We start from the raw sequence: 24572 nt of genomic DNA, 5'->3' as shown, positions 1-24572 counted from the left end.
CCCATATAAGATAGTGAGCTTAGTTGGTAAACATTGGGAGTTTTGACTGCTCCATTTACCTGCCATTCCCCATCTCTCTTTCCTCTCCTCTGACCTCCCTATTCCCTGAGACACAACAATATTAAAATTAGGCCAATTTATAACCTTACAATGACATGTAAGTGTTAAAGTGGAAGGAAGTGTTGCACATCTCTCACTTTAAATCAAAAGCTATGGGTGGGAGGTAGGAGGGTGTTCAGGATTGGGAACTCATGTACACCCATGGCGAATTCATGTCAATGTATGGCAAAACCAATACAGTATTGTAAAGTAAAAATAAAAATTAAAAAAAAAATCGAGAGCTAGAAATGATTAAACTCAGTGAGGAAAGGAAGTCATAACCCGAGACAGGTTGAAAGCTAGGCCTCTTGCCCCAAACTGTCAGCTTAGCTGTGAATGCAAAGGAAGAGTTCTTGAAAGAAATTTAAAGTGCTATTCTGGTGAACACACAAATGATAAGAAAGTGAAACAACTTTATTGCTGATATGGATAAAGTCCTTGTGATATGGAGAGAGATCAAACCAGCCCCAGCATTTCCTGAAGCCAGAGCCTAATCCAGAGCAAGGCCCCAACTCTTTTCAGTTCTAGGAAGGCTGAGAGAAGTAAGGAAGCTACAGAAGAAAAGTTTAAAGCTAGCAGAGGTTGGTTCACAAGGTTTAAGGAAAAAGCTGTTTCCATTACATAAAAGTACAAGGTGAGGCGGCAAGTGCTGACATAGTAGCTGCAATAAGATCCAGACGATCTGGCCAAGGTCAAGATGAAGGTGGCCACACTAAACAACAAATTTTCAATGTAGACAAAACAGCCTCTTGTTGGAAGAAGATGCCATCTAGGGCTTTCATAGCTAGAGAGGAGAAGTCAGTGCCTGGCTTCAAAGCTTCAAAGGACAGGCTGACTCTCTCTTAGAGGCTAATGCAGCTGGTGACTTTCATTTAAGGCCAATGATCAATCCCAGTCTTAGAACTCTTGAGAATTATTCTAAATCTGCTTTGCTTGTGCTCTGTATACTGAACAACAAAGCCTGGATGACAGCACATTTGTTTACAACATGGGGTAACTGAGTATTTTAAACCTGCTGTTGGGTTTTACTGTTGAGAGAAAAAAAGAGTCATTTCAAAATATTATTGCTCTTGGTCACCCAAGAGCTCTGAGGGAGATGTGCAATGAGGTTAAATTTGTTTTCATGCCTGCTAATACAATCTCCATGGATCAGTGGTCTGCCGTATCTCTGAGGTATGCCTGTAATGCAAGAGTGGTGTTTTTGTTTTCTTTTGTAATTCATAAAGTCATGACTTTTTAATCAAAATATTCCTCAATCACAGTCTTTCATTATACAGGCTGTAATTTTTTCAGACTTTCCTGAATATTCCACATGTATCAAACTATCTTTAAAAATTTTTTATTATAGGTAATTTACAATGTTGGGTTAATTTCAGGTATACAGCAAAGTAGATTAGTTATACATGTATCTACTCTTTTTTAGATTATTTTCCTGTATAGATCATTGTAGAATATTGATTAGAGGTCCCTGTGCTATATAGTAGGTCCTTATTATCTATTTGGTATATGAAAGTGAAGTCGCTCAGTTGTGTCCGACTCTTTGTGACCCCGTGGACTGTAGCCCACCATGCTCCTCTGTCCATAGGATTTTCCCAGCAAGAGTACTGGAGTGGATTGCCATTTCCTTCTCCAGAGGATCTTCCTGACCCAGGGATTGAACCCAGGTCTCCCGCATTGTAAGCAAGACGCTTTACCGTCTGAGCCACTAGGAAAGTCCTATTTTCTATATAGTAGTGTGTATATGTCAAATTCAGTCTCCCAATTTATCCCTCTCCTCCTTACCCCTTGGGAACCATAAGTTTAATGCTGATGAGAATAAGATTACATATTCTAAACCCTTTGTGTCAATTTGATATGATTTTTTAAAATTAATTAATTTATTTTTGCCGGTGCTGAGTTTTTTGTTGCTGCACACAGGCTTTCTCTAGTTGTGGCTCGCAGGCTTTGTTGCCTCACAGCATTTTAGGGATCTTCTCAGACCAAGAATCAAACCCATGTCCCCTGCATTGCAAGACAGATTCTTGACCACTAGACCACCAGGGAAGCCCTGATAAGATTTTTAAAGTGTATTTAACATTGGAATCTACTGTTAGGAGATTCAAAAATTCTCATTTTATTGTGTAATGTATAATTTAAATGCTCATAATGATTTAAAATCATGGATTTTCTAAAACCAAAATTATAAATGACTTTAAAATAACACTTTCCTCTTCTCATTAGCTAAGAAATCTTCGAAACAAACTTTTCATAAAAGAAACTTCATTGCAAGAGATGAAGAGTGAGCTAGAAACTTACAAAGAAAATAATGTGCAACAGTCTTTCCAGATAATGTCCCTGAAAGACGATATCAAGGACTTAGAGGAACTTATTGCTTCCCTAACCAGAATTAAATCTTTGAAAAACACCAGTATTCAGAGTCTTGAAAGAGGCAACTGGGATCTAACTGAAAGAATTACAGAACTAGAAAATCTTCTAAGGTAGGAAATTTTCTAGTTTGTTTTCAAAAATGTCATTCATTTTTCATAAGCTTGCCAATATTATATGAACTTCATATTCCTGACTGATCACAGAATGTAAATCTAACAAAATTTAACATGCCTAACTCAAAATTAAATTTTCAATTGAGATATAATTTCCATTCCATTAAAATTCACCCTTTTGCAGCATACTAGTAGTTTTTAGTATATTCACAAGGTTGTACAAACATCACCACGCTCTAATTCTAGAACACTTTCATCAACCTCTAAAAAAATCCATGTCTACTAGTAGTTACTCCCCAATCCACTCTCTCCAGTTTCTGACAACCAGCAGTCTACTGTCATTCTCTATGGGCTTGCCTTTTCTGGACATTTCATATAAATGAAATGTTACAATGTATGGCCCCTGTGTCTAACTTCTTTAAATTAGCACAGTGTTTTCAAGATATATCAATGTTTAGCCTGAATCAGTACTTAATTTTTTTATGGCTGAATAATATTCCGTTATAAGGTTATATCACATTTAGTTTGTCCATTCATCAGTTGATGAACATTAGGTTGTTTCCTTTGCAAGTTCAGTTCAGTTCAGTCATTCAGTCATGTCCGACTCTTAGCGACCCCATGAATCGCAGCACGCCAGGCCTCCTTGTCCATCACCAAATCCTGGAGTTCACTCAGGCTCACGTCCATTGAGTCAGTGATGCCATCCAGCCATCTCATCCTCTGTTGTCCCCTTCTCCTCCTGCCCCTAATCCCTCCCAGCATTAGAGTCTTTTCCAATGAGTCAACTTTTCGCATGAGGTGGCCAAAGTACTGAAGTTTCAGCTTTAGCATCATTCCTTCCAAAGAAATCCCAGGGCTGATCTCCTTCAGAATGGATTTGCAAGGGACTTTATGAATGTGCTGCTATGTACATTGTTGTGTGAACTCTTATATGACTGTAAGTTTTATTTCTCTTAGTTAAACGCCTTAGGAGTAGAATTGCTGGGTTGTAAAGTACTCGATGGAAGTGAGTTTGAGTGAACTCCAGGAGTTGGTGATGGACAGGGAGGCCTGGCGTGCTGCAATTCATGGGGTCTCAAAGAGTCAGACACGACTGAGTGACTGAACTGAACTGAACTGAAAGTAACTCTGTGTTTAACTTTTTGATGTTACTTCTGAGTGACTTCCAGGCTATTTTCTAAAAAGTTTTGATGAAGCTTAAACCTTTTTTTTCTTTTGTCATTTTGTGTCTTTGGTGTTATAGCAACGAAACCTAATCTAGTATCTCAAAGATTTACACAAATGTTTTAATAGTTACTGTTTTAATACTTGAAAATTTATCTTTGATCCATTTTGACTAATTTATCTATTCATTCATTTTTGGCTGGCTGGGTCTTCATTGCTGTGTGCTGGCTTACTCTAACTGTGGTGAGCAGAGGTCACTCTCTAGTTGCGATGTGTGGGCTTCTCATTGTGGTGGCTTTTCTTGTTGTTGTAGGTGTGTGGGCGTCAGTAGTTGTGGTTTATGGGCTCGATTGTTGTGCCACGCAGGCTTAGTTGCCCCATGGCAAATGGAATCTTCTCAGACCAGAGGTCGAACCCGTGTCCCCTGAATTGGCAGGTGGATTCTTAACCACTGGACCACCAGGGAGGTCCCCACCACTTTCTTTTAGATTAATCAAGTTTTTATTACTATTTTTCTCCTGTGTTATGTTTAAATATCTTTTAAATTATCATTAACTTTGTACCTTAGACCTTGTGATTACAATGAAAGTCTAGATTAGTGCTGTCATGTTATCTGAAAATAGAAATCTTATAACAATGTAACTCTACTTACACATCTTATGCTCCTGTACTATTGTTATGATACATTTTACTTTTCCAAATGTTATAAATCTCATAAGATATTAACTTTCAGTATTAATTTGTATTGACCCACACACTCACTCCTGGTGCTCTTCACTCCTTTCTACAGCTCTGTGTAGCCACCAGGGATCATTTTCCTTTATCCTGTAAAATTGCCTGTAGTTTTTCTGCAATTTAATGCAGTTCTAAGGATGAATTTTTCCATTTTTCCTTCTGAAAGGGTTTTGTTTGCTTTTTTTTTTAACTGAGTATAGAACTCTAGGTTGCCAGTATTTTTTTTTTTCTGCACTCTAAAGTGTTCTTCAGTTATCTTCTGACTTACATAGTTTCTCTTTGAAAAGCCAGTGTTCAGTCTTATAGCTATATGTTAGAAGGTAATATATGCTTTTTCTCTGACTTTTAATTGGTAGAAATTTGATGGTGATATGTCTTGGTGTGGCCAGCTTTGTATCTATCCTACTCTGGATTTGCAGAATTTACTCAATCTATCAATTGATTTTTTCATCAGGTTTCAAAAATTCGTGGGAAGTATTTTTTAAAGTATTGTTTCTATCTCATTCTGTGTCTACTCGAATTCTAAGGCTATAATTACAAGGAATGGCCTTTTGAGTGTGATCTACATGTCTCCAATATAATTTTATGGAATTATATTTTCTCTTAGATAATTCAGATATTTTCTCTGACCTGACCCATATTCACTAATTCTGTAGGATGCAAATCTTCTATAGAAAAGAATATAGCAAACATGGAAGGTGGACTGAAACTTTAACTTAGCTTCAAGGTAGAAAATATTACCAAACCTATCAATTGTTAATCAAAACAAGAACCAAATAATTAGTTGTTTGTATTTGATAATAAAACAAGTTTTTACATATGCTGTTTTCTATTGTACCATTTCTAATTCCTTACCTTTCTTGAAACTCTATCCAGGGATTCAGTTGAAGAGCCCATGCAGGTGTTACTAAAATGGAAATACAGTTGTCCTTCATCCCTTGTGCCTCAGGGTCTGCAGGGGATGGTTCTAGGACCCCTGAGAGTACCGAAATCTGCACATGCTAAATCCCTTGTATAAAATAGTACAGTATGTGCATATAACCTATGCACATCTCTTGTGTACTTTAAATCAACTCTAGATTACTTGTAATAGCTAATCCTATGTAAATGGTTGTTTGTGTAAGACAAAGTTAAGTTTTGCTTTTTGGAGCTTTCTGAAAAAAATTTTTTTAATAGTTTCAACTCATGGCTGCTTGAATCCATGGATGTGGAACTTGCAAATACAGGCCCATGGTATTTGTACCCTTGTGGAACCTCCTGATCATCACAATATTATCATAGTAGCAGAGACATATTCATACTTAAATTTCCTCTTGAAAAAGAGTGGTTTCAAAATTGACTTCTCCCAGGGGAACTACTACAGATTTAACATGGAATCATTCTTCCATTTCTCTGCCATTTCTCATCTCTTCCTAGAAATAATCCGGGAACTTGCACAGCTCTTTTCATAGGAATACATTTTTACTTGGTACCCATATTTAATTTATTTTAATTTATTTCTTATTATTTCAAGTTTGAAAATTTGGTTTCATGATATTGTTGCCTACCAATATCTTACACAGAGTACATCTGATTGAAAGAAAAAGAGCAGAGCGAAAAGCAGACCTTTTGGAGAAAAAGTTAGCAGGTGCTAACAGATTCACCCCTTATATGAGTATGAAAGAACAAGAAGATCCCTTGGATAGTTTCATGACAAAGGTGAGAACAAATTTTGACTGATTTTTGAAGAAAAAGGATTTTTGTTACTTTATGTTATTCCAGGAGATAATTGGCAAATGTTGAGTGGTCTGTTGGTCCTCTTCTTGTGGAGGATAAAAGGAAGCAGTACAGCATGGTGAACTGAAAGCATTTCTGAGTATGGAGAGAAAGTGCAAGGCAGATCTGAAGGTCTCTGCGATACTAAAGAGGAGGTTAGAGGGAATGGAGCTGTGAGAGAACTGGGAGGAGGTGGTGGTTAGAGAGTGAAAGATTGAAGTTTTAAATTTCTGGTATGGGGTAGTTCCTGCCACTGACAAAATCTGGGTTTTGGATTTGGGTATAAGGATTGAATAGGGGTGTAGAAGAAAGTCATTGAAACTGAGGCACAAGGGTCACAAAACTAAACTGGTGGATCATCCACACTGGATATTGAAATCTAGATGTATGCATGAGTTGGGTTTAGCAGGAAGAGATTAGCCTGGTCCCTTCAGTTCAGTTCAGTTCAGTTGCTCAGTCATGTCTGACTCTTTGCAACCCCATGAATCACAGCACGCCAGGCCTCCTTGTCCATCACAAACTCCCGGAGTTCACTCAGACTCACATCCATCGAGTCAGTGATGCCATCCAGCCATCTCATCCTCTCTCATCCCCTTCTCCTCCTGCCCCCAATCCCTCCCAGCATCAGAGTCTTTTCCAATGAGTCAACTCTTTGCATGAGGTGGCCAAAGTATTGGAGTTTCAGCTTTAGCATCATTCCTTCCAAAGAAATCCCAGGGCTGATCTCCTTCAGAATGGACTGGTTGGATCTCCTTGCAGTCCAAGGGACTCTCAAGAGTCTTCTCCAACACCACAGTTCAAAAGCATCAATTCTTTGGCGCTCAGCCTTCTTCACAGTCCAACTCTCACATCCATACATGACCACTGGAAAAACCATAGCCTTGACTAGATGGACCTTTGTTAGCAAAGTAATGTCTCTGCTTTTGAATATGCTATCTAGGTTGCTCATAACTTTTCTTGCAAGGAGTAAGCGTCTTTTCATTTCATGGCTGCATAATAGATAGCAATTCGCAAGATGAATAGAAGTTTTATGGAGGAATATTGAAGGAGGATGGGAGATGAATTACTGTCAAGGAAGTGGTAAAAGTTTATTCTGAAATCCATAGACTATAATTGTTTATTATATGCATGCTAAGTTGCTTCAGTCATGTCCAGCTCTGCAACTCCATGGGCTGTAGCCCGCAAGGCTCCTCTGTCTGTGTAATTTTCGAGGCAAGAATACTGGAGTCGGTTGCCATGCCCTTCTCCAGGTTTATAATATTCTGAATGTAAAATAAGGTCCATCATGATCCAATTAATGTGAGGGGTTCCACTTAAAAAATTCAGCAACTACTTTCAGAGTTTAAAGTAATTCCAGTTTTTAATTACGTCTTTCAAGTAATTCACAGTAACACTTTCTATGTTTTTCACTTCTCTGTCAAATCTCTGAAAAACTCTCCCACACCAGTCTGTGTAGCTCTGACCTTTTCTTCCACTGCTCTTTTTTTTTTTTTTCTGCTACCTTTTTTTCTTTCTTTCTGGGCTTTTAGTGAGACAAACCCATCATTACTTCAACAACTCTAGCTTCCCTTCTATCTTCAAGTTTCACATGACAGAAAGTCCAGAAAGTAAACTTATTTACTCAGTTTTCAGAATTGAAGGTGAAAAGAAGAATTTATAAAGGCAGATTCTTCCTGGGAGAGGTAGGGTGAAGGAACAGTATTGCGTTATCTTCTATTTTTTCCTGTTTACAATGAAAGCAGGGCGCTTACAAGGGATAGGTTGGGGGGAAGAAATGTGACTTATCTGTGGTCTTATATTATCAAAGCTGTTACTATTAAATGATGTTCTATAATCATAATTAAGTCTTTATGAAAATATCCATTTCCCTGCCAACTTTTCACTTAATAGTCTTAGCATTCATTGATGATCCTTGCCTGAATCAGTTATTTTGTTAGGAGAACCAAATGCTGAGCTGTGATATTCTATCATTCCTCCTATATTTATTAAAGGGCTCTGGTGGCTCAGAGGTTAAAGCGTCTGCCCGCAACGCGGGAGACCTGGGTTCGATCCCTGGGTCAGGAAGATCCCCTGAAGAAGGAAATGGCGACCCACTCCAGTATTCTTGCCTGGAGAATCCCATGGACAGAGGAGCCTGGCGGGCTACAGTCCACGGGGTCACAAAGAGTCGGACGTGACTTCACTTTCACTTCACTTTTCTATATTTATTATCTCAAAATATTCTGTAAACAGCTCCTTCATAAACTGGAGCAGTTGGTTAGCTACTTGTCTAAGTTAAACTTCCTTTGTTCTCAAAATACTTTCTCCATAACATCAGTTTTTTTGCCCTTCCCACATGCCTCCAAAGAGGTATTTTAATACCTCTTGATGTTCTAGTTTACTCTTATGAGTATGCTCTTGTCTCTCTTATAACTCTGTAACTCTTTGTTTCTATAGAAAGCCTTTTCTCCTCAAGTTCTATATTATGACTATACTTATATTTCAAGAGGACAGAAATAGATGTCTCGATATTAAATTCTAAATAAGAAGTTTAACACATGTGTTCGTATATTTAGGATAAGGATGAAGCTATCCTGGTCAAAAATTTTGAGAGAGACAACACTTTTCACTCTGAAGGACCAAAAGATGGACAGAAAATTTGGGATAAGTGTCAACAAGATTTGATCCGTGAGGAAAAACAAATACCTGAGTTAGACAGACCTCCACGTTCATACAACTGGGAAACTAAAACAGCGCGATCCCACTATCAGAAATTCCTCAGTCAACTGTCTGCTCTTCCCAGCAACAGTGTTGAACCCACACCAGCCATAGGGGAAGCTGTGAAAGGCAGCATTCTGGAGACTGGTGAAAATGAGCAATCTTGGAAGTCTGTAAGTGTATCGACAGATGAGTTCCTCTTTCAAATTAGTTTTAAGATGTGGATTTTCAAGTTAGTTGATTCAGTAAACCTTGTGGCTCTGATTTTACTTTTATTACTATAGTGATAAGAGGGACAAAGATGTCCATTATCTCAATAGGGGTAACATAGTGAGTGGATTTAAGAGCAGAGAGGCTGGGTATGAATTCCAGCTCTGCGATTACCGAATGTGTGCTCTTAGGCAGGTTATTTATGCTCTCTGTGCCTCCATTTTGTAAATTTTGGCAGGAGTGGGAGTGGGTTTAGGGGGATATAGTTTGTGTACCACAGAATGGTTGTAAGGATTAAATGGATTAATACATAATAAATGCTTAGTACAGGTCAGTGTAAGCTCAATGAATGTTAACTTAAAAATAGTGGTGTGGTGAGGATAATGCTTCTGTCATGACCAGACACTGGTCAGTTTAGTCAGCGCAGTGACGTAAATTATCAAGTCAGTCATTTGTGTGAATTTACTGGTCAAGTCTATCAAAAGATTGATCCAGCAAGATCAAGTAGATATATCTCCTTTATGTTCAAATTATTGTAGTAAAATTTCATCACTCTTCATCCTAACATTCAAATGAAAATAGGTATTGCTGAAATTCAGTGTTAGTAAAACCTGCTGCATGGCAGTGTGCTTATTGTACAGTTACAATCTTTTTACACTCTCTCTCTTAAAATTCATTTACTATTTTATTTCTCAGTATTCACTAAAATGTCCTATTTTTGTATATCAAACCTTTCTTTTTTTTAAAACCAGCTTATACATGTCGAGTCTTCTTAAACATCTTCCCCATTTGTCTGTTTAGTAACTTAGTGTTCAGTTCAGTTCAGTCGCTCAGTTGTGTCCAACTATTTGCGACCCCATGGACTGCAGCATGCCAGGCCTCCCTGTCCATCACCAACCTCCCGAGTTTACTCAGACTCATGTCCATTGAGCTGGTGATGCCATCCAGCCATATCCTTCTCTGTCATCCCTTTCTCATCCTGCTGCTGCTGCTGCTGCTGCTGCTAAGTCGCTTCAGTCGTGTCCAACTCATAGACGGCAGCCCAGGGGGAGCTCAGGCTCCCCTGTCCCTGGGATTCTCCAGGCAAGAACGCTGGAGTGGGTTGCCATTTCCTTCTCCAGTGCATGAAAGTGAAAAGTGAAAGTGAAGTCGCTCAGTCGTGTCTGACTCTTCACAACCCCATGGACTGTAGCCTACCAGGCTCCTCCACCCATGGGATTTTCCAGGCAAGAGTACTGGAGTGGGTTGCCATTGCCTTCTCTGCAGCTTCCTGCCAGTTACCTGTTTTACACAGGGTGGTGTATATATGTCAGTGCTACTTTCTCAGTTTGTCTTACCCTCTCCTTCTTCCACTGTGTCCACCAGTCCACTCTCTACATCTGCATCTCCATTTCTTCTCTGTAAAGAGGTGTATCAGTACTATTTTTCTAGATTCCATATACATTAATAAACAATGTACTTCTTAATATACTTTTTTGAAAAGATTAGAGGGAAATGAATTCAAAGAAATGACTCTCTAAAGATGGAATTTTAGCTACTGTGTCAGGGAAGGGGCTGTTGGTGAGATTCCTCAATAATTATCTTATAGACCATTTCCTTTTCTATTTTTTGCTTCTCTGCATCTATAAAGTCAATCCTAAAAGTGGAATGGGAATAGGTAGGATGTTTTTCAGGAGATTTTGATTCTATTTCACTACCTCTTCACAGAACTGCTTGTAATACCCATACCCATGCTATACTATTTCTATACCTGCTGTGCCCCAGAGTATAAATTCACTCACTCACTATCGAGTCTGTCATTCCATCCATTCATGCATTCATTGATCCCAGATAGTTTGATCACTCAGTTTTTAAAACCTTCCAGCACTTGGTAAAGTGGTATTGGCAATGCACTCCAGAGCACAAAGATGAATCCAGCTTCTACCTCTGCTCTTGAAAATGTAGTTGACAACGACTCATTTCAACATAAAAATTGTAAAATATATTATGTTAAAATTTAAGAACATATAAACAGCACATGCTTTCCACAACCCTTGAAACCACGCTAAAAGATTTGATGAAAACAATGATAATCTTCTCTAACCTTCTTTCTGCCTATTTCACCTCAGTAACCAGTGTGTCTATATCTTCTATAACTATTGCAGTGATTATGGAAATATATGAGTCTATACATATATGTAAATGTTGACATTTTTACAAAATTGGGACTGTACTAGTCAAAATACTCATCTTACTTGATAAGTACTTCATGGTCTTTCCTTAGATCAAAAGATATAGGCTTAACTCATTCCTTTACAGTTGCATAATATTGCATACGATACATATAACTTGTTTAACCAGTTCCCTATTAAGAACTATTGATGGTCATTCTCTTATTCGCACTTTTTATGCCACTACAAACAATGCTGAGATAAGTCTGTTCATACGTATGTATTTCCACACCGGTGCTTTCTCCCTCTACGGTGGGTGTGTGTGTGCTCACTTAGTTGTGTTCTACTTGGCTACCCCAGGGACTGTAGCCCACCTGGCCCCTCTGTCCATGGAATTTTCCAGCAGGAATCCTGGAGTGGGTTGCCGTTTCCTAGTCCAGGGGATCTTCTCGACCCAGGAATTGAACCCGCATCTCTTTGCATCTACTGCACTGCATCCTTTACCGCTAGCGCCACCTGGGAAGCCCCCTCTCTCTATGGGATTGAGTTCTAAATGTGTTCAATTAATGTATGAGTTCAATACAGTGTATGCATATTTTTTTTTCCTTTGGTCGCATCACATAGCTTGCAGGATTTTTGTTCCCTGACCAGCGATCAAATCCAGGGCCCTGGCAGTGAGAGTGCTGAGTTCCATCCACTGACCACCAGGAAGTTTCCTCAGTATGTAAAAGTTTAATGGCTTCCTTGGTGACTCAGATGTAAAGAATCCACCTGCAATGTGGGAGACCTGGGTTCAGTCCCTGGGTCAGGAAGATCCCCCCAGAGAAGGAAATGGCAACCCACTCCAGTAATCTTGCCTGGAGAATCCCATGGACAGAGGAACCTGGAGGGCTACAGTCTATGGGTCGCAAAGAGTTGGACACGACTGCACAGCTGAGCTCACACATGCACGCATGCACCACCTTATTGAATTTACTTATTAAGTCCAGTAATTACTAGAGTTCTAGGGTTTTCTTGACACAGTTGAATATTATATTGTTTCATAGGAAACAATGTGTTTCTTTTAGGTTTTCAACTTATTGCCACTGAGTTACAAAGTAGTGTTTAGAATTCTTTTCATGTTTTCTATATCTATGCATTCTGTATGTTTCTCCTTTCTAATATTGTGTGTTTTTACTTTCTCTCTTTCCTCCTTAACCAGACTTGCCTGGGACATCTATTTTATCTTTCCAAAGAACTAATGATTCTTTCTTATATATACTTTACCAGTTTAGTTTTGATGTATACATAATGAAAATATATGGTATCTTTATTAAATCTATACCCCTTGTTTCTCTTTTTCCTTATGTAAATATGCTTGTTTTGGGGGGGATTCCCTTGTTTTAATTCATAAAAACAACAAAGGCTGTAAATATTCTTCTGTAAGTTGTTAAGTATGATTTTATATAAAGTTCTTTCACTGCATTTTATAAATGTTTATAATTTTCTATTAATTTTCATTTCTTCTTTGAGCTGCAGTTATTTAGGAGAATGTTTTTATCTTTTATACTTATATATATATGTATTATGCATACATATATTAAAAAAATTAAATATACCACGAGTCTCCTATTGAAAAGCAGCAGCCCACATCTGTACTTCCACGTATCCTGTTTCCCAGAGGGAACTACTTTTAACCATTTTAGCTGTTGCTTCTGGTAGTAAACTCCATTTTCTTAAACAATTTGCTTATATTGGTGTGTGCTGTGCTGTGCTTACTCAGTGCTCAGTCTTGTCCAACTCTTTGCAACCCCAAGGACTGTAGCCTGCCAGGTTCCTCAATACATGGGGATTCTCCAGGCAAGAATACTTGGGTGGGTTGTCATGCTCTCCTCCATGGGATCTTCCCAATGCAGGAATTGAACCAGGATCTCCTGCCTTACAGGTGGATTCTTAACAGCTGAGTTATCAGGGAAGCCCTTATATTGCTATATCCTGAGTTATTTGTTTTAGACATTATCTGTTGACTTCCTATTATATGATAGATGAAGGTTTATCTCTTTTCCCCTCCACCTTCTATCATCCCAGTATAGCTATATCAGTATTTTTAGCTAAAGCCATAATCAGCATTTACTTCACTATGACACTAAATAATGTTTACAAAATGCCCAGTATTATACTCCTGTGACATTTCCTTTCTTGTAGTAATGTGTGTTTATTTTTCCTAGAGTTAATAGTTTTCTTGTATTTCCATAGGTATAATTTTCAACATTCACTTATTAAATTTTCCCCAATACTGTGTCAGATGATCTTATAATCTACAAAAATCTCCCATTCTTTCTCATCCAGACTCCTTAATTCTCTTGCATCAGTCTGGACTGTTTGCTTTGTGGGCCTGGGCACAGCTATAATCCTGTGACTTTTCTTCTCCAATCTCTTGGTTAGGTTGCACTGTTTACTGAATCTTTTGTCTTCCTTTCTGTTGATTTACTTTCTTATTTTGCTGGGGCACATCTTCTAATAGATTTCTAAGAAATGGTATCTTGGAGGGAAAAAATTCTTTGAATAAATTACAAGGTCTTTTTTGTTGTTGAGGATCAGTTGATAGTTGGGTTTAGACTTTATTTTCACACAGAGATTTGAAGGCATTACTCCATTGTCTTCTGATTTCCAGTGTGTTATTAAGAAAAATGGTGCCATTCTCATTCTTATTCCTTAATATGTTACTTGTTTTATTTTTTAATGGATTAAGACATTTGTAATAACATTTTAAGTAACTTTTTTCTCATTATAAAATTAATCTATGTTTATTAGTTTTGTATGTTTCTCTTTCCTAATAGTATTTTCATTTTCTCTTCCTTTTTTAAAAGTTAAAAAATGTATTTATTTATTTATTATTTTTGGCTGTGCTGGGTGTTCATTGCTGGGTGCAGGCTTGCTCTAGTTGCAGCAGGCAGGGGCTATTCTCTAGTGGTGCTGCACAAGCCTCTTGTTAAGGTGGCTTCTCTTGTTGTATATCATGGGCTCTAGAGCAAGTGGGCTTAGTAGTTTCAGCACACTGGCTCAGTAGTTGCGGCTTGTGGGCTTAGTTGCTCCATGCATGTGGAATATTCCAGGACCAAGGATCAAACCTGTGTCCCCTGTATTGGCAGGCAGATTCTCAACCACTGGACGACCAGGTCAGTCCTCTTTTCCTTCTTTAACCAGCCTTGCCTGGAGTATCTATTTTCTTATTGGAAGAACTAGTGATTCTTTTAAATATATTTTATTAATATATAGTGAAAATATGTGGAATCTTTATTAAATTTGCACCTCTCTGTCTCTCTTTTCTGGTAGTAACTTTATAAAGTACAAAATAGTAGAAAGGATACAATTAAAATAGCCACTAATTCTACCACTTTGAGATAACCAGTGTTAACATATAGGTATATTTTACTATGACTATTTTTCATGAATATTTTAACATAACTGAAATAGGCATCGGAGAAGGCAATGGCACCCCACTCGAGTACTCTTGCCTGGAAAATCCCATGGAAGGAGGAGCCTGGTAGGCTGCAGTCCATGGGATCGCGAAGAGTCGGATACAACTGAGCAACTTCACTTTCACTTTTCTTCCATGCATTGGAGAAGGAAATGGCAACCCACTCCAGTGTTCTTGCCTGGAGAATCCCAGGGATGGCGGAGCCTGGTGGGCTGCTGTCTATGGGGTCGCAGAGTTGGACACGACTGAAGTGACTTAGTGGCAGCAGCAGCAGCAGAGATAGGCATAATTTTTCTTCATCCTGCTTCTTTCATTTAACTATATCATTAGCATTTTCTCTTAGTAAGTGTTTTTGAAAACTTGATTTATAAGAAATGTATTAATCTGAATGGAATCCTAGATTTCTAATTTTAAAAAAATTGGTATGTAACAGGCAACGAAGGTTCACTGTATAGCAGAGGAAACAGTAGTCAATATCTTATATAACCTATAATGGAAAATAATCTGAAAAATAATATATGTGTATATGTATAGCTGAATCACCTTACTGTGCACCTGAAATACTGTAGGTCAACTGTAACTTCAATAAAGTGTATATATTAAGGGAAAAAAACCCAAAAGAAATATATTCATTCTTAATATATGAAATGTGTTAATTAATCACATGTAATTTAATTATTTTTTGACATTTGTATTTCTTCATGTTATAAATAATGTTGTAGAGGATATCTTTTTTGCTTGAATCTTTATCTAAATATTTTATTATTTCCTAGTCATACCTTATTAGAAAAGTTGAACTAATACAAGCTGTCACATGGTGTTTATAAATTGTCTGCTTAACTGTACCCTTGTTAGCACTGAGCCATCACTTTTACTGTCACATTTTATTTTCCGAATTATCATAATGCATATTATAATATGAAAACTATCTTATTTATATAAGAATTAAGTCTATAATTTATCAGTAGATCTGGTATGCTAGCTTGGAATACCATTTAACGCATAGCTTCTTTTTTTCAATGCTGTTGATTTCTGTAAAGGAAAACTCTCAATCTGAGATTTCCCAGGTGGATGAAGATGGCAAAACATTCAAGCAGCTAGATAAAGACAACAAGCAAGAAACATTACTGGACATTCAGCAGAATTTTCAGACTGTTACAACTCAAAGATTAGAGGAGAAAATTCAGAGACTTCAGAAACAGCTCAGTGACTTGAAATTGTCAAACAAAAATATGAAAACTCAACTGACAAGAGTAAATGTCCTTAAAGTAAGTAAAGGACATGAGGCTTTCAAAAATTCACTTAAGTTTTGTTCTGTTATTGTTTTTGCTGTATGTTTTTCATTGAACTTTAAAAATTATTTTACACCCATAAAATAATATATATAATATTAAACATATAGGATAATAAAGTTAGATGTTGTAAATCCACCACTCATCTTAAGAATCAGAGTATCTTTGGATCTTCACGACATCAAGCTTCTGTCGTAGTATTTCGAAAGTACATTTTATGCCTGAAACCAAAGATGCACTAGACACTTACTGATCAACTTTTTTTTTGCCAGTTTATCAAGAATATCTAATCTTACTGTATCCAGTTATTCTCTACTTCTGTGCTTGATTACCACAAACTAAGACTCTTGGGGACATGGAATGTGTGTTAAACCTCTTTAAATCCCAAATGCCTAGTTAATAAAAGTTCTCATTAACTATTGGTTATTGATGGACATAGTGGAGAAATGTCCTCTTAATTCATAAACTGTGGAATTTTCTTTTTCTACATATCCAGCTCGTAAAAGAAAAAGAAAGAAAAAAAAAAAGAGACAGGAAGAAAGTAAAAAAGCATGAGTTATCATGCATTAGGCCCGCTTGTTACTTAGACTTCTGAGATCTAATCGTAGTCTTCTCCCTTTCCTACAACCTCTACCCTCATAGGACAAAACAGTTGAGAAGCTCAGGGAATCTCTAACAAAAGTTGAAGCAATGAAAGGGAAGGCAGCTATGGAAACAGACCTGAAAACTACAGTAGACTCTGATGAGCAAGAAGCAAGATGGGATAAAAAGAAGATCCATCAAATGTTAGAAACTGCCACTCCTGAGCTCAGCACAGCAAAGAGCACACTTGAAGAAGTACCGGGAAAACAAGAAGAGGTTTGTTTTCTTTGAATACTATATGAAAATTCTCTAAGTTGAAGTGATAAACACCCACCTCAATTTAGACTGCCCTAACTTAGACAAAAGAAAATTGATTGCCTTGTGGAATCATAGTTAAACAACCAGAACTCCGAGAAGGCAGAGATGTACCTGGGCTATGGATCAGCACCTGGAATCTTCAATATAAGGTCTTTGTCACCATTTCTTCTTGGCATCTGTCAGTCAGCTTCTGTCTGACTGACAGCCACAGGGTTAGAGTTTCTGTGACAGGAGAGAGAATCTCAAGAAAGGGTCTTAAGAGCCCTGAACAGTTTGGATGTTAGTGCTTTTCTGTTTTCTTCTCATCACAGTTTTGAATGCATATTTGCCATTTATCTATTCACTTTAAAATCCCTTTAATTGCCGTGCCTTCTCAATTTCAGGTGTTTCTACTTTAGGGCACTTAGGGGGCAGGGTTTACATACTAGGTTTCTTAACTCAATACCACCCTCTTCTGTTGACATGGTGAGTGCAGCTTCTTAAAGTTTACTTAGGAAGTCAAGCCTTTTATTTTGGGGTGGGGTTTATGTGATGTCTGTTTCTGCAGTACTCTCTTGTTTATATAAGTCCCTAATTTCCAGTGCTTGCTTTTTCCTTTTCCTTTATCACTAAGCCTCCTCAGAAACCTTGCCCTCTAGAGCTGCCTTTTCTGCTCTCACATACTTTCATGCACCTTTCTTTTCCTTCCACAGACACCGGTGCTCTGATCCACCAGTTCTCAGACTTGTTTTTAGTATTTCCTCCTTTGTGAACTGTCCCATATCTGGGACACTGGAGGAAACTAGCTGCATACTCCAGCTTGGGTTCTGAACTAGCCTTTGTTAGTTTAGAATATTTATTTCCCCATTTATATGCAGAGTGAAGTCTGTGGTAGTCTCTACTTGTGCTTTAGGCATGATTTATGGATGATTTTATCTGCTCTCCTGTTGATCACTCTAGAGAAAAGGCGGAGAGATATGTACTTCAGGGACTCTATTACCTACAGCAAATCAGAAGCCCCCAAAATAATTACCTCATGAAGAAAAAGCAGCAATAAAATTAAGTTTATCCTATAAAATTGTAAAACTAAAAACAAATCTTAAAATACAAAAGTAAGTTTAGATTTCTTATAAACGAGTTTTTTTAGTTTAAAAATACATTTGAATGTAGAATATGTTATACTTCATAAAGAAATGTTTAATAAAACTAAATTTCTTGATATTTCATTGTACATAGTAAGGTGATCAAAACTCATGACATATCTTGATTTTGGGGGGTGGGGGTTGATTCTTTGTAGCTTGTTGACTTTCGAGAAACTATTATGAAGATGTTGGGCTTTAACATGAAAACAGCAGACAAGAAAATCATCAATCACCTAAGGCTTATTATACAAGTATATGAAGCATCTGACAAATCAAAGATGGCTTCTGAGAGTGAGACTGGACAGGATAATGAATAAAGAATTTCTGCCAACAATAACTCACAAATATGGACATTTCCTCTAGCATCTTGAGTATGGTTACATTATGAATAAAATGCATTTGAAACTTGGTTAAATCTGTTCTCTCCTTTGATATTTGGCAATTCACTTTTCTTTGTTGCAATCATGTTCTGTACATTTATTTGTGGTCTGGTCTGGATTGTTATTATAATGTATAGTGTCTAATTATATTTATTAACTGTATTTTAAGCAGAATTAACCCTTAGTTAGAATATTCATATCTACATTAATGGCTTATATCTAGAATGAATGGTTTTTTGGGCTCTGCCCCCTTATGAATCTAGGTAAAGTTACAGCCTATAATCTGAATCTATTTTATCTATTTGATTAACTGAGAGTTTGAAAATCAGATATGAAATGTTGAAAGGTAGGAAACTGATTAAGAATTATTAATAATGTGCAAGACTATATTGTTTATTTTTCTTAGTTAATAGTGTCTGCCAGTGTTTTCCTAATTGTAGATAGATCTCTAAGTTAATGATGTTTTAATATATATTATTCCTAAATTTTACTTAGAACAGGAAACTGTTCATCTTATAAGATAGTTTTAGATTTATCCAAGATGTCCTCTGTAGGAACAGGTCAGAAGCTGGACAGGCCTGTGGACGCCCAGTGCCTGCTATTGTCATTTGAAAAGATCTGTGGAGCTTAGTTTTAGAGGGATCTTCAGGGTGGAAGAAGTGACATTACACTGGACCTTATAGTAGTTTTGGAAGAAAATGATTCTCTTGAATACTCATTCAAGGAAAAGATGAGTGAACTTCTAAAATGCTCACATCCATGGTTCTCAAATGTGTGCCAAGTCACTCTGGAATACCACAAGATCTCAGCATGCCATGGAGCATTTAAAATTTTAAAGGGAAACTGACATTTGACACTTGTTAGGAAAGTACTTCAACTATTAGCTCCTACTAGCTTATAGTTTGAACACTGGCTCACTCTTCATTCCTTTTGATGATATATATTTTTAATAAAAACTGCCCAGGGCTTCTGAGGACTTTCGAATTTGTCGCCAAATGGGGATCAGCAGTTGGTGGTATCACTACCAAGTAAGGTGATTCCAGGATCCCTGGAGGCAATGTAAGAGGTTCACTTACTTTTTTTTCTGAAGAATATCCTTAAGGAAAGGTAGGGACACCCTGCACAGAGCCTCCACCTACAGCCCAACCTGCCCAAGCTCTAAGAAAACCACCTTCTTGTTCAGGATTCTCCCAGGGTCAGTGGTCGGCGGGTCTGTCGGGTGACTGCTCCAGCCTCAGCTTCTAAGAGCTGGAAGGATAGCACAACCCCATGAGCCTGACAAGCTGCCGGACCCCTTCCTCCAGCTCCTCCTTTCCGAGAAACTGCGAGTACTACCAGCTCCAGGGTCAAGTTCTCCATGAATATGAAGAGTGGCAAGGTCTGGCAGTCTCAAAGAGTCAGTTCATAAGCATGTTAAAGAAAATTCATCTTTAAGTACAGAGTCCTTAGTCTTAAGGCTCCTTTATGAATTGTGTTAATAGAAACTTCAACCACAGAGCATTGTATAAGGTCAGCTATATAAGCTCTGAGCGGAGGAGGGAGAGGAACCCTTCCAGTACCTGGAACAAGTCTTTTCTAGAACTGCTTTTGTGACCAAATTGCTGCCACTCTGTTCTTTAACAAGAAATGAATTTAGACTTAAGGATTTTAGACAAATAATTTTCAACCTTCAAGATGCAGCAAAATTATCTAATTTAAAATAATACATTTTCTGGACCTATCTGGAGATTCCAGTTCAGTGCATGTGGTGTAGGGTAAAATATGGACATGTTTTCAAAGCTGTTTAAGTGTATGAATTGGTAAAACTACTTTGGAAAAGTTTGGCAGTGTATCAGTTTCCTACTGCTGCAGTTAACAAATTATCACAAACTTTGTGGCTGAATCAAATGTTTATTATTCTACATTTCTGGAGGTCTCAGAGCTATGTTCTTTCTGGGGAGGGGAGAGAATCCATTTCCTTATCTTCCCCAGCTTCTAGAAGAATCCCACAGGCTATGCTCATTGCCTTCTCTCTTCAAAGCCAGGGTCTTGAGGTTTGCCAAGTCTTTCTAACACTACTATTTCTCTTATTCTCCTTCTGCCTCCCTCCTCCTCTCTTAAGGATTCTTTTGATTGCATTAGGTCCATCTGGTCAATCCAGAATAAAATCCCTGTTTTAAGGCCAGCTGATTTGTGAGTTCAGCTCCAGATTCCGGGCATCCCCGATCGTGGCAGAAACACTTCCGGGCCAGTTTAACGGAGCTTGTGGCCATATAAGAGCCAGCAGGTACAGCCACCAGGCACTTACTGCCCAAGGAAACTTCCTCACTGCAAGGCGCCTGTTGTCCTCTTCCCAGAAGGGCTTTTAGTGCCCCTTCCCTACTCTGCGGAGAAGGCAATGGCACCCCACTCCAGTACTCTTGCCTGGAAAATCCCATGGGTGGAGGAGCCTGGTAGGCTGCAGTCCATGGGGTCGCTAAGAGTCGGACACGACTGAGCGACTTTCCTTTCACTTTTCACTTTCATGCATTGGAGAAGGAAATGGCAACCCACTCCAGTGTTCTTGCCTGGAGAATCCCAGGGAGCCTGGTGGGCTTCCGTCTATGGGGTCGCACAGAGTCGGACACGACTGAAGCGACTTAGCAGCAGCAGCAGCAGCAGCAGCAGCAGCAGCAGCAGCAGCAGCAGCAGCAGTCCCTACTCTGAGCCTTTGCAGCGCTCCAACACACCCTAGCGACAAGTGCAGCTGCAGAGGCGACTTCACCTTACAGTGCAGCATTTCTACTCAAGATTCCACTGGGGAACGAAGCCAAACTCCCTCTCCAATGCGTTCAGTTCAGTTCAGTCGCTCAGTCGTGTCCAGCTCTTTGCGACCCTATGGACTGCAGCACGCCAGGCCTCCCTGTCCGTCACCAACTCCCGGAGCTTCCTCAAACTCATGTCCATTGAGTCCGTGATGCCATCCAACCATCTCATCCTCTGTCGTCCCCCATTTTCCTCCCGCCTTCAATCTTTCCCAGCATCAAGGTCTTTTCAAATGAGTCAGTTCTTCGCATCAGGTGGCCAAAGTATTGGAGTTTAATATTCAGGACTGATTTCCTTTAGGATGGACTGGTTGGATCTCCTTTGGAACCGTCCATTCCACTACAGCGCCTGCACATTCCTCAGCTGCTGGACCGCCGGAAGCATTTGTTTTTGTGGTTATTTCTCTGTGAAAGAGAAAAGAGGGCGGGGGAGATACGGAGCTGATGATGACTGGCTGAAGGAAATGATTGGCTGGTGGAAAGACCATTCCAAATCGCACCTTTGTGTAGGCGGGGAACCAGTTGAATTGTGAATCAGCCTAGAATCCAGCCGGTAGGTGGCGGGGCAGGGGGTGGAGTCGAGGAGCCGGCTCGCTGGAGAGCAGTCTGGCCGGCACTCGAGGGCAACGCGGGCTGCGGGCGCAGGACTTTTCTTGGAGGGTTCTGGCCAGGCTCTCTGGTGGGGAGCTTCAGAGTGTGGGGCTGTATCCAGCGTTCTCGGGTCCCGGCACCCTCAGACTGGTGTCGGGGTCCCCAGCCCGATACTGAATCGGAGGGTCTGGGTGGTGCCTCTGACTGTTGAGAGAGTCTGATACTTGGCCAGGGTTGAAGCCCAGCCAGCTGTTGCCGGCCGGCGGAGCTGGAACGCTGCGTGATTTCCGTCAGGGTTCTAGTTAACCCCAGGTTGGCCAGTCAGGTGGTCAGCTTTGCAAGTCTTGGTTTTGTCCTATCCCTCACGCAGATCTGGGGTTAGATGCCACGTGACCAACGAGAGCGGACACTTCTTCGTAGGCGTCCACACTCTGGAGAAGTGAGATTGGGCGTTTGCATAGATAGCAGGGCTGGAGGACTGGGGAGCAGTGCACCGGTCCTGCAAGTTGAGTCCGTTGAGTGCTGTCTCTGCTTGAGGAACTTGGCTGGTTTCTTGGGCGCTCAGATTACAAACGGTTACCTTGATACAGTTATGTAATTTATTTGTTACTCTGATCACGTTGCACCAAATATCTGGGTTTCTTTTACAGACCATGTCTTCAGTTCAGTTCAGTTCAGTCGCTCAGTCGTGTCCGACTCTTTGCGACCCCATGAATCGCAGCATGCCAGGCCTCCCTGTCCATCACCATCTCCCGGAGTTCACTCAGACTCACGTCTATCGAGTCCTTGATGCCATCCAGCTATCTCATCCTCTGTCGTCCCCTTCTCCTCCTGCCCCCAATCTCTCCCAACATCAGAGTCTTTTCCAGTGAGTCAACTCTTCTCATGAGGTGGCCAAAGTATTGGAGTTTCAGCTTTAGCATCATTCCTTCCAAAGAAATCCCAGGGCTGATCTTCAGAATGGACTGGTTGGATCTCCTTGCAGTCCAAGGGACTCTCAAGAGTCTTCTCCAACACCACAGTTCAAAAGCATCAATTCTTTGGCGCTCAGCCTTCTTCACAGTCCAACTCTTACATCCATACATGACCACAGGAAAAACCATAGCCTTGACTAGACAGACCTTAGTCGGCAAAGTAATGTCTCTGCTTTTGAATATACTATCTAGGCTGGTCATAACTTTTCTTCCAAGGAGTAAGCGTCTTTTAATTTCATGGCTGCAGTCACCATCTGCAGTGATTTTGGAGCACCAGAGAATAAAGTCTGACACTGTTTCCACTGTTTTCCCGTCTATTTCCCATGAAGTGATGGGACCGGATGCTATGATCCTCGTTTTTTGAATGCTGAGCTTTAAGCCAGCTTTTCCACTCTCCTCTCACTTTCATCAAGAGGCTTTTAGCTCCTCTTCACTTTCTGCCATAAGGGTGGTGTCATCTGCATATCTGAGGTTATTGATATTTCTCCCAGCAATCTTGATTCCAGCTTGTGTTTCTTCCAGCCCAGCGTTTCTCATGATGTCCTCTGCATATAAGTTAAATAAGCAGGGTGACAATATACAGCCTTGACATACTCCTTTCCTATTTGGAACCAGTCTGTTGTTCCATGTCCAGTTCTAACTGTTGCTTCCTGACCTGCATACAGATTTCTCAAGAGTCAGGTTAGGTGGTCTGGTACTCCCATTTCTTTCAGAATTTTCCTGTTTATTGTGACCATTTCTTAGGATGGTGTAAATCAATGGCAGGGCTCATTTTATTGAACTTTATTCATTTTTGTTTGTTTAGGGGTTTTGGTAGATAGCTTTTGGTTATTGTTCAGTCACTCAGTTGTGTCCAACTCTTTGTGACCCCATGGACTACAGCACGCCAGGCCTTCCTTGTCCATCACCAACTCCCTGAGCTTACTCAAACTGATGACTGTGGAGTAGGTGATGCCATCCAACCATCTCATCCTCTGTTGTCCCCTTCTCCTCCCTCCTTCAGTCTTTCTCAGCATTAGGGTCTTTTCCAATGAGTCACTTCTTCACATCAGGTGGCCAGAGTATTGGAGTTTCAGCTTCAGCATCAGTCCTTCCAATGAATATTCAGGACTGATTTTCTTTAGGATTGACTGGTTTGATCTCCTTGTAGTCGGAGGGACTCTCAAGAGTCTCCAACACCACAGTTCAAAAGCATCAATTCTTTGGCACTCAGCTTTCTTTATAGTCCAACTCTTACATCCATACATGACTACTGGAAAAACCATAGCTTAGACTAGACGGACCTTTGTTGGCAAAGTAATGTCTCTGCTTTTTAATATGCTGTCTAGTTTGGTCATAACTTTTCTTCCAAGGAGCAAGTGTATTTTAATTTCATGGCTGCAATCACCATCTGCAGTGATTTTGGAGCCCAAAAACAATGCAAGGGCCACAAATATGGAATTAGAGAATCTCTTATTAACTGTTTTATTGAGATGTAGTTTACATACTATGAAATGAACCAGTTTTAAGTAAACAGTGCAATGATTTTTAACATATTTATAGAGTTCTGCAACCATCACTATAGTGGAATTAGGCAATTTCCCCCCACCCTGGTAATAGTCTTTACTATTCTCAAAAGTAAGTCTAAGCAGACATTTTGGAAATACAACCTAAGAGCCTCTGAAAATCTAAGTGCAAGTCATTTTATACTTGAGCAGGTGAAATAAAGAGGAGAATTGAAGCAAATATTCCTAGAAGTTGCAGGTAGTGAAACTTTTGTGTATTGTAATATGAAGTAGATT

The 24572-nt window shown here is 39.4% G+C and overlaps 1 protein-coding gene across 2 annotated transcripts in view; it reads left to right on the top strand.

Annotated features, from left to right (window-relative positions):
- The window catches only part of LOC114108688 (coiled-coil domain-containing protein 170-like), a 38853-nt gene extending 20375 nt beyond the window's left edge, over positions 1-18478 (top strand). The window contains exons 5-10 of one of the 2 annotated variants that reach the window (XM_027972211.3): positions 2320-2576; positions 6041-6176; positions 8789-9103; positions 15791-16018; positions 16685-16900; positions 18219-18478. In XM_027972211.3, the coding sequence (XP_027828012.3) occupies positions 2320-2576; positions 6041-6176; positions 8789-9103; positions 15791-16018; positions 16685-16900; positions 18219-18380 (1314 nt within the window). In that variant the 3' untranslated portion in view covers positions 18381-18478. The remainder of the gene's footprint in view (positions 1-2319; positions 2577-6040; positions 6177-8788; positions 9104-15790; positions 16019-16684; positions 16901-18218) is intronic. The other variant, XM_060418169.1, reaches the window with a different exon arrangement.
- Positions 18479-24572: the final 6094 nt, after the last annotated feature.

Source organism: Ovis aries, chromosome 7 (assembly GCF_016772045.2).
Source record: "Ovis aries strain OAR_USU_Benz2616 breed Rambouillet chromosome 7, ARS-UI_Ramb_v3.0, whole genome shotgun sequence".
Taxonomy (NCBI): domain Eukaryota; kingdom Metazoa; phylum Chordata; class Mammalia; order Artiodactyla; family Bovidae; genus Ovis; species Ovis aries.
The sequence above is the reverse complement of the archived record's forward strand: the minus strand, read 5'-3'. Positions and strand labels throughout refer to the sequence as shown.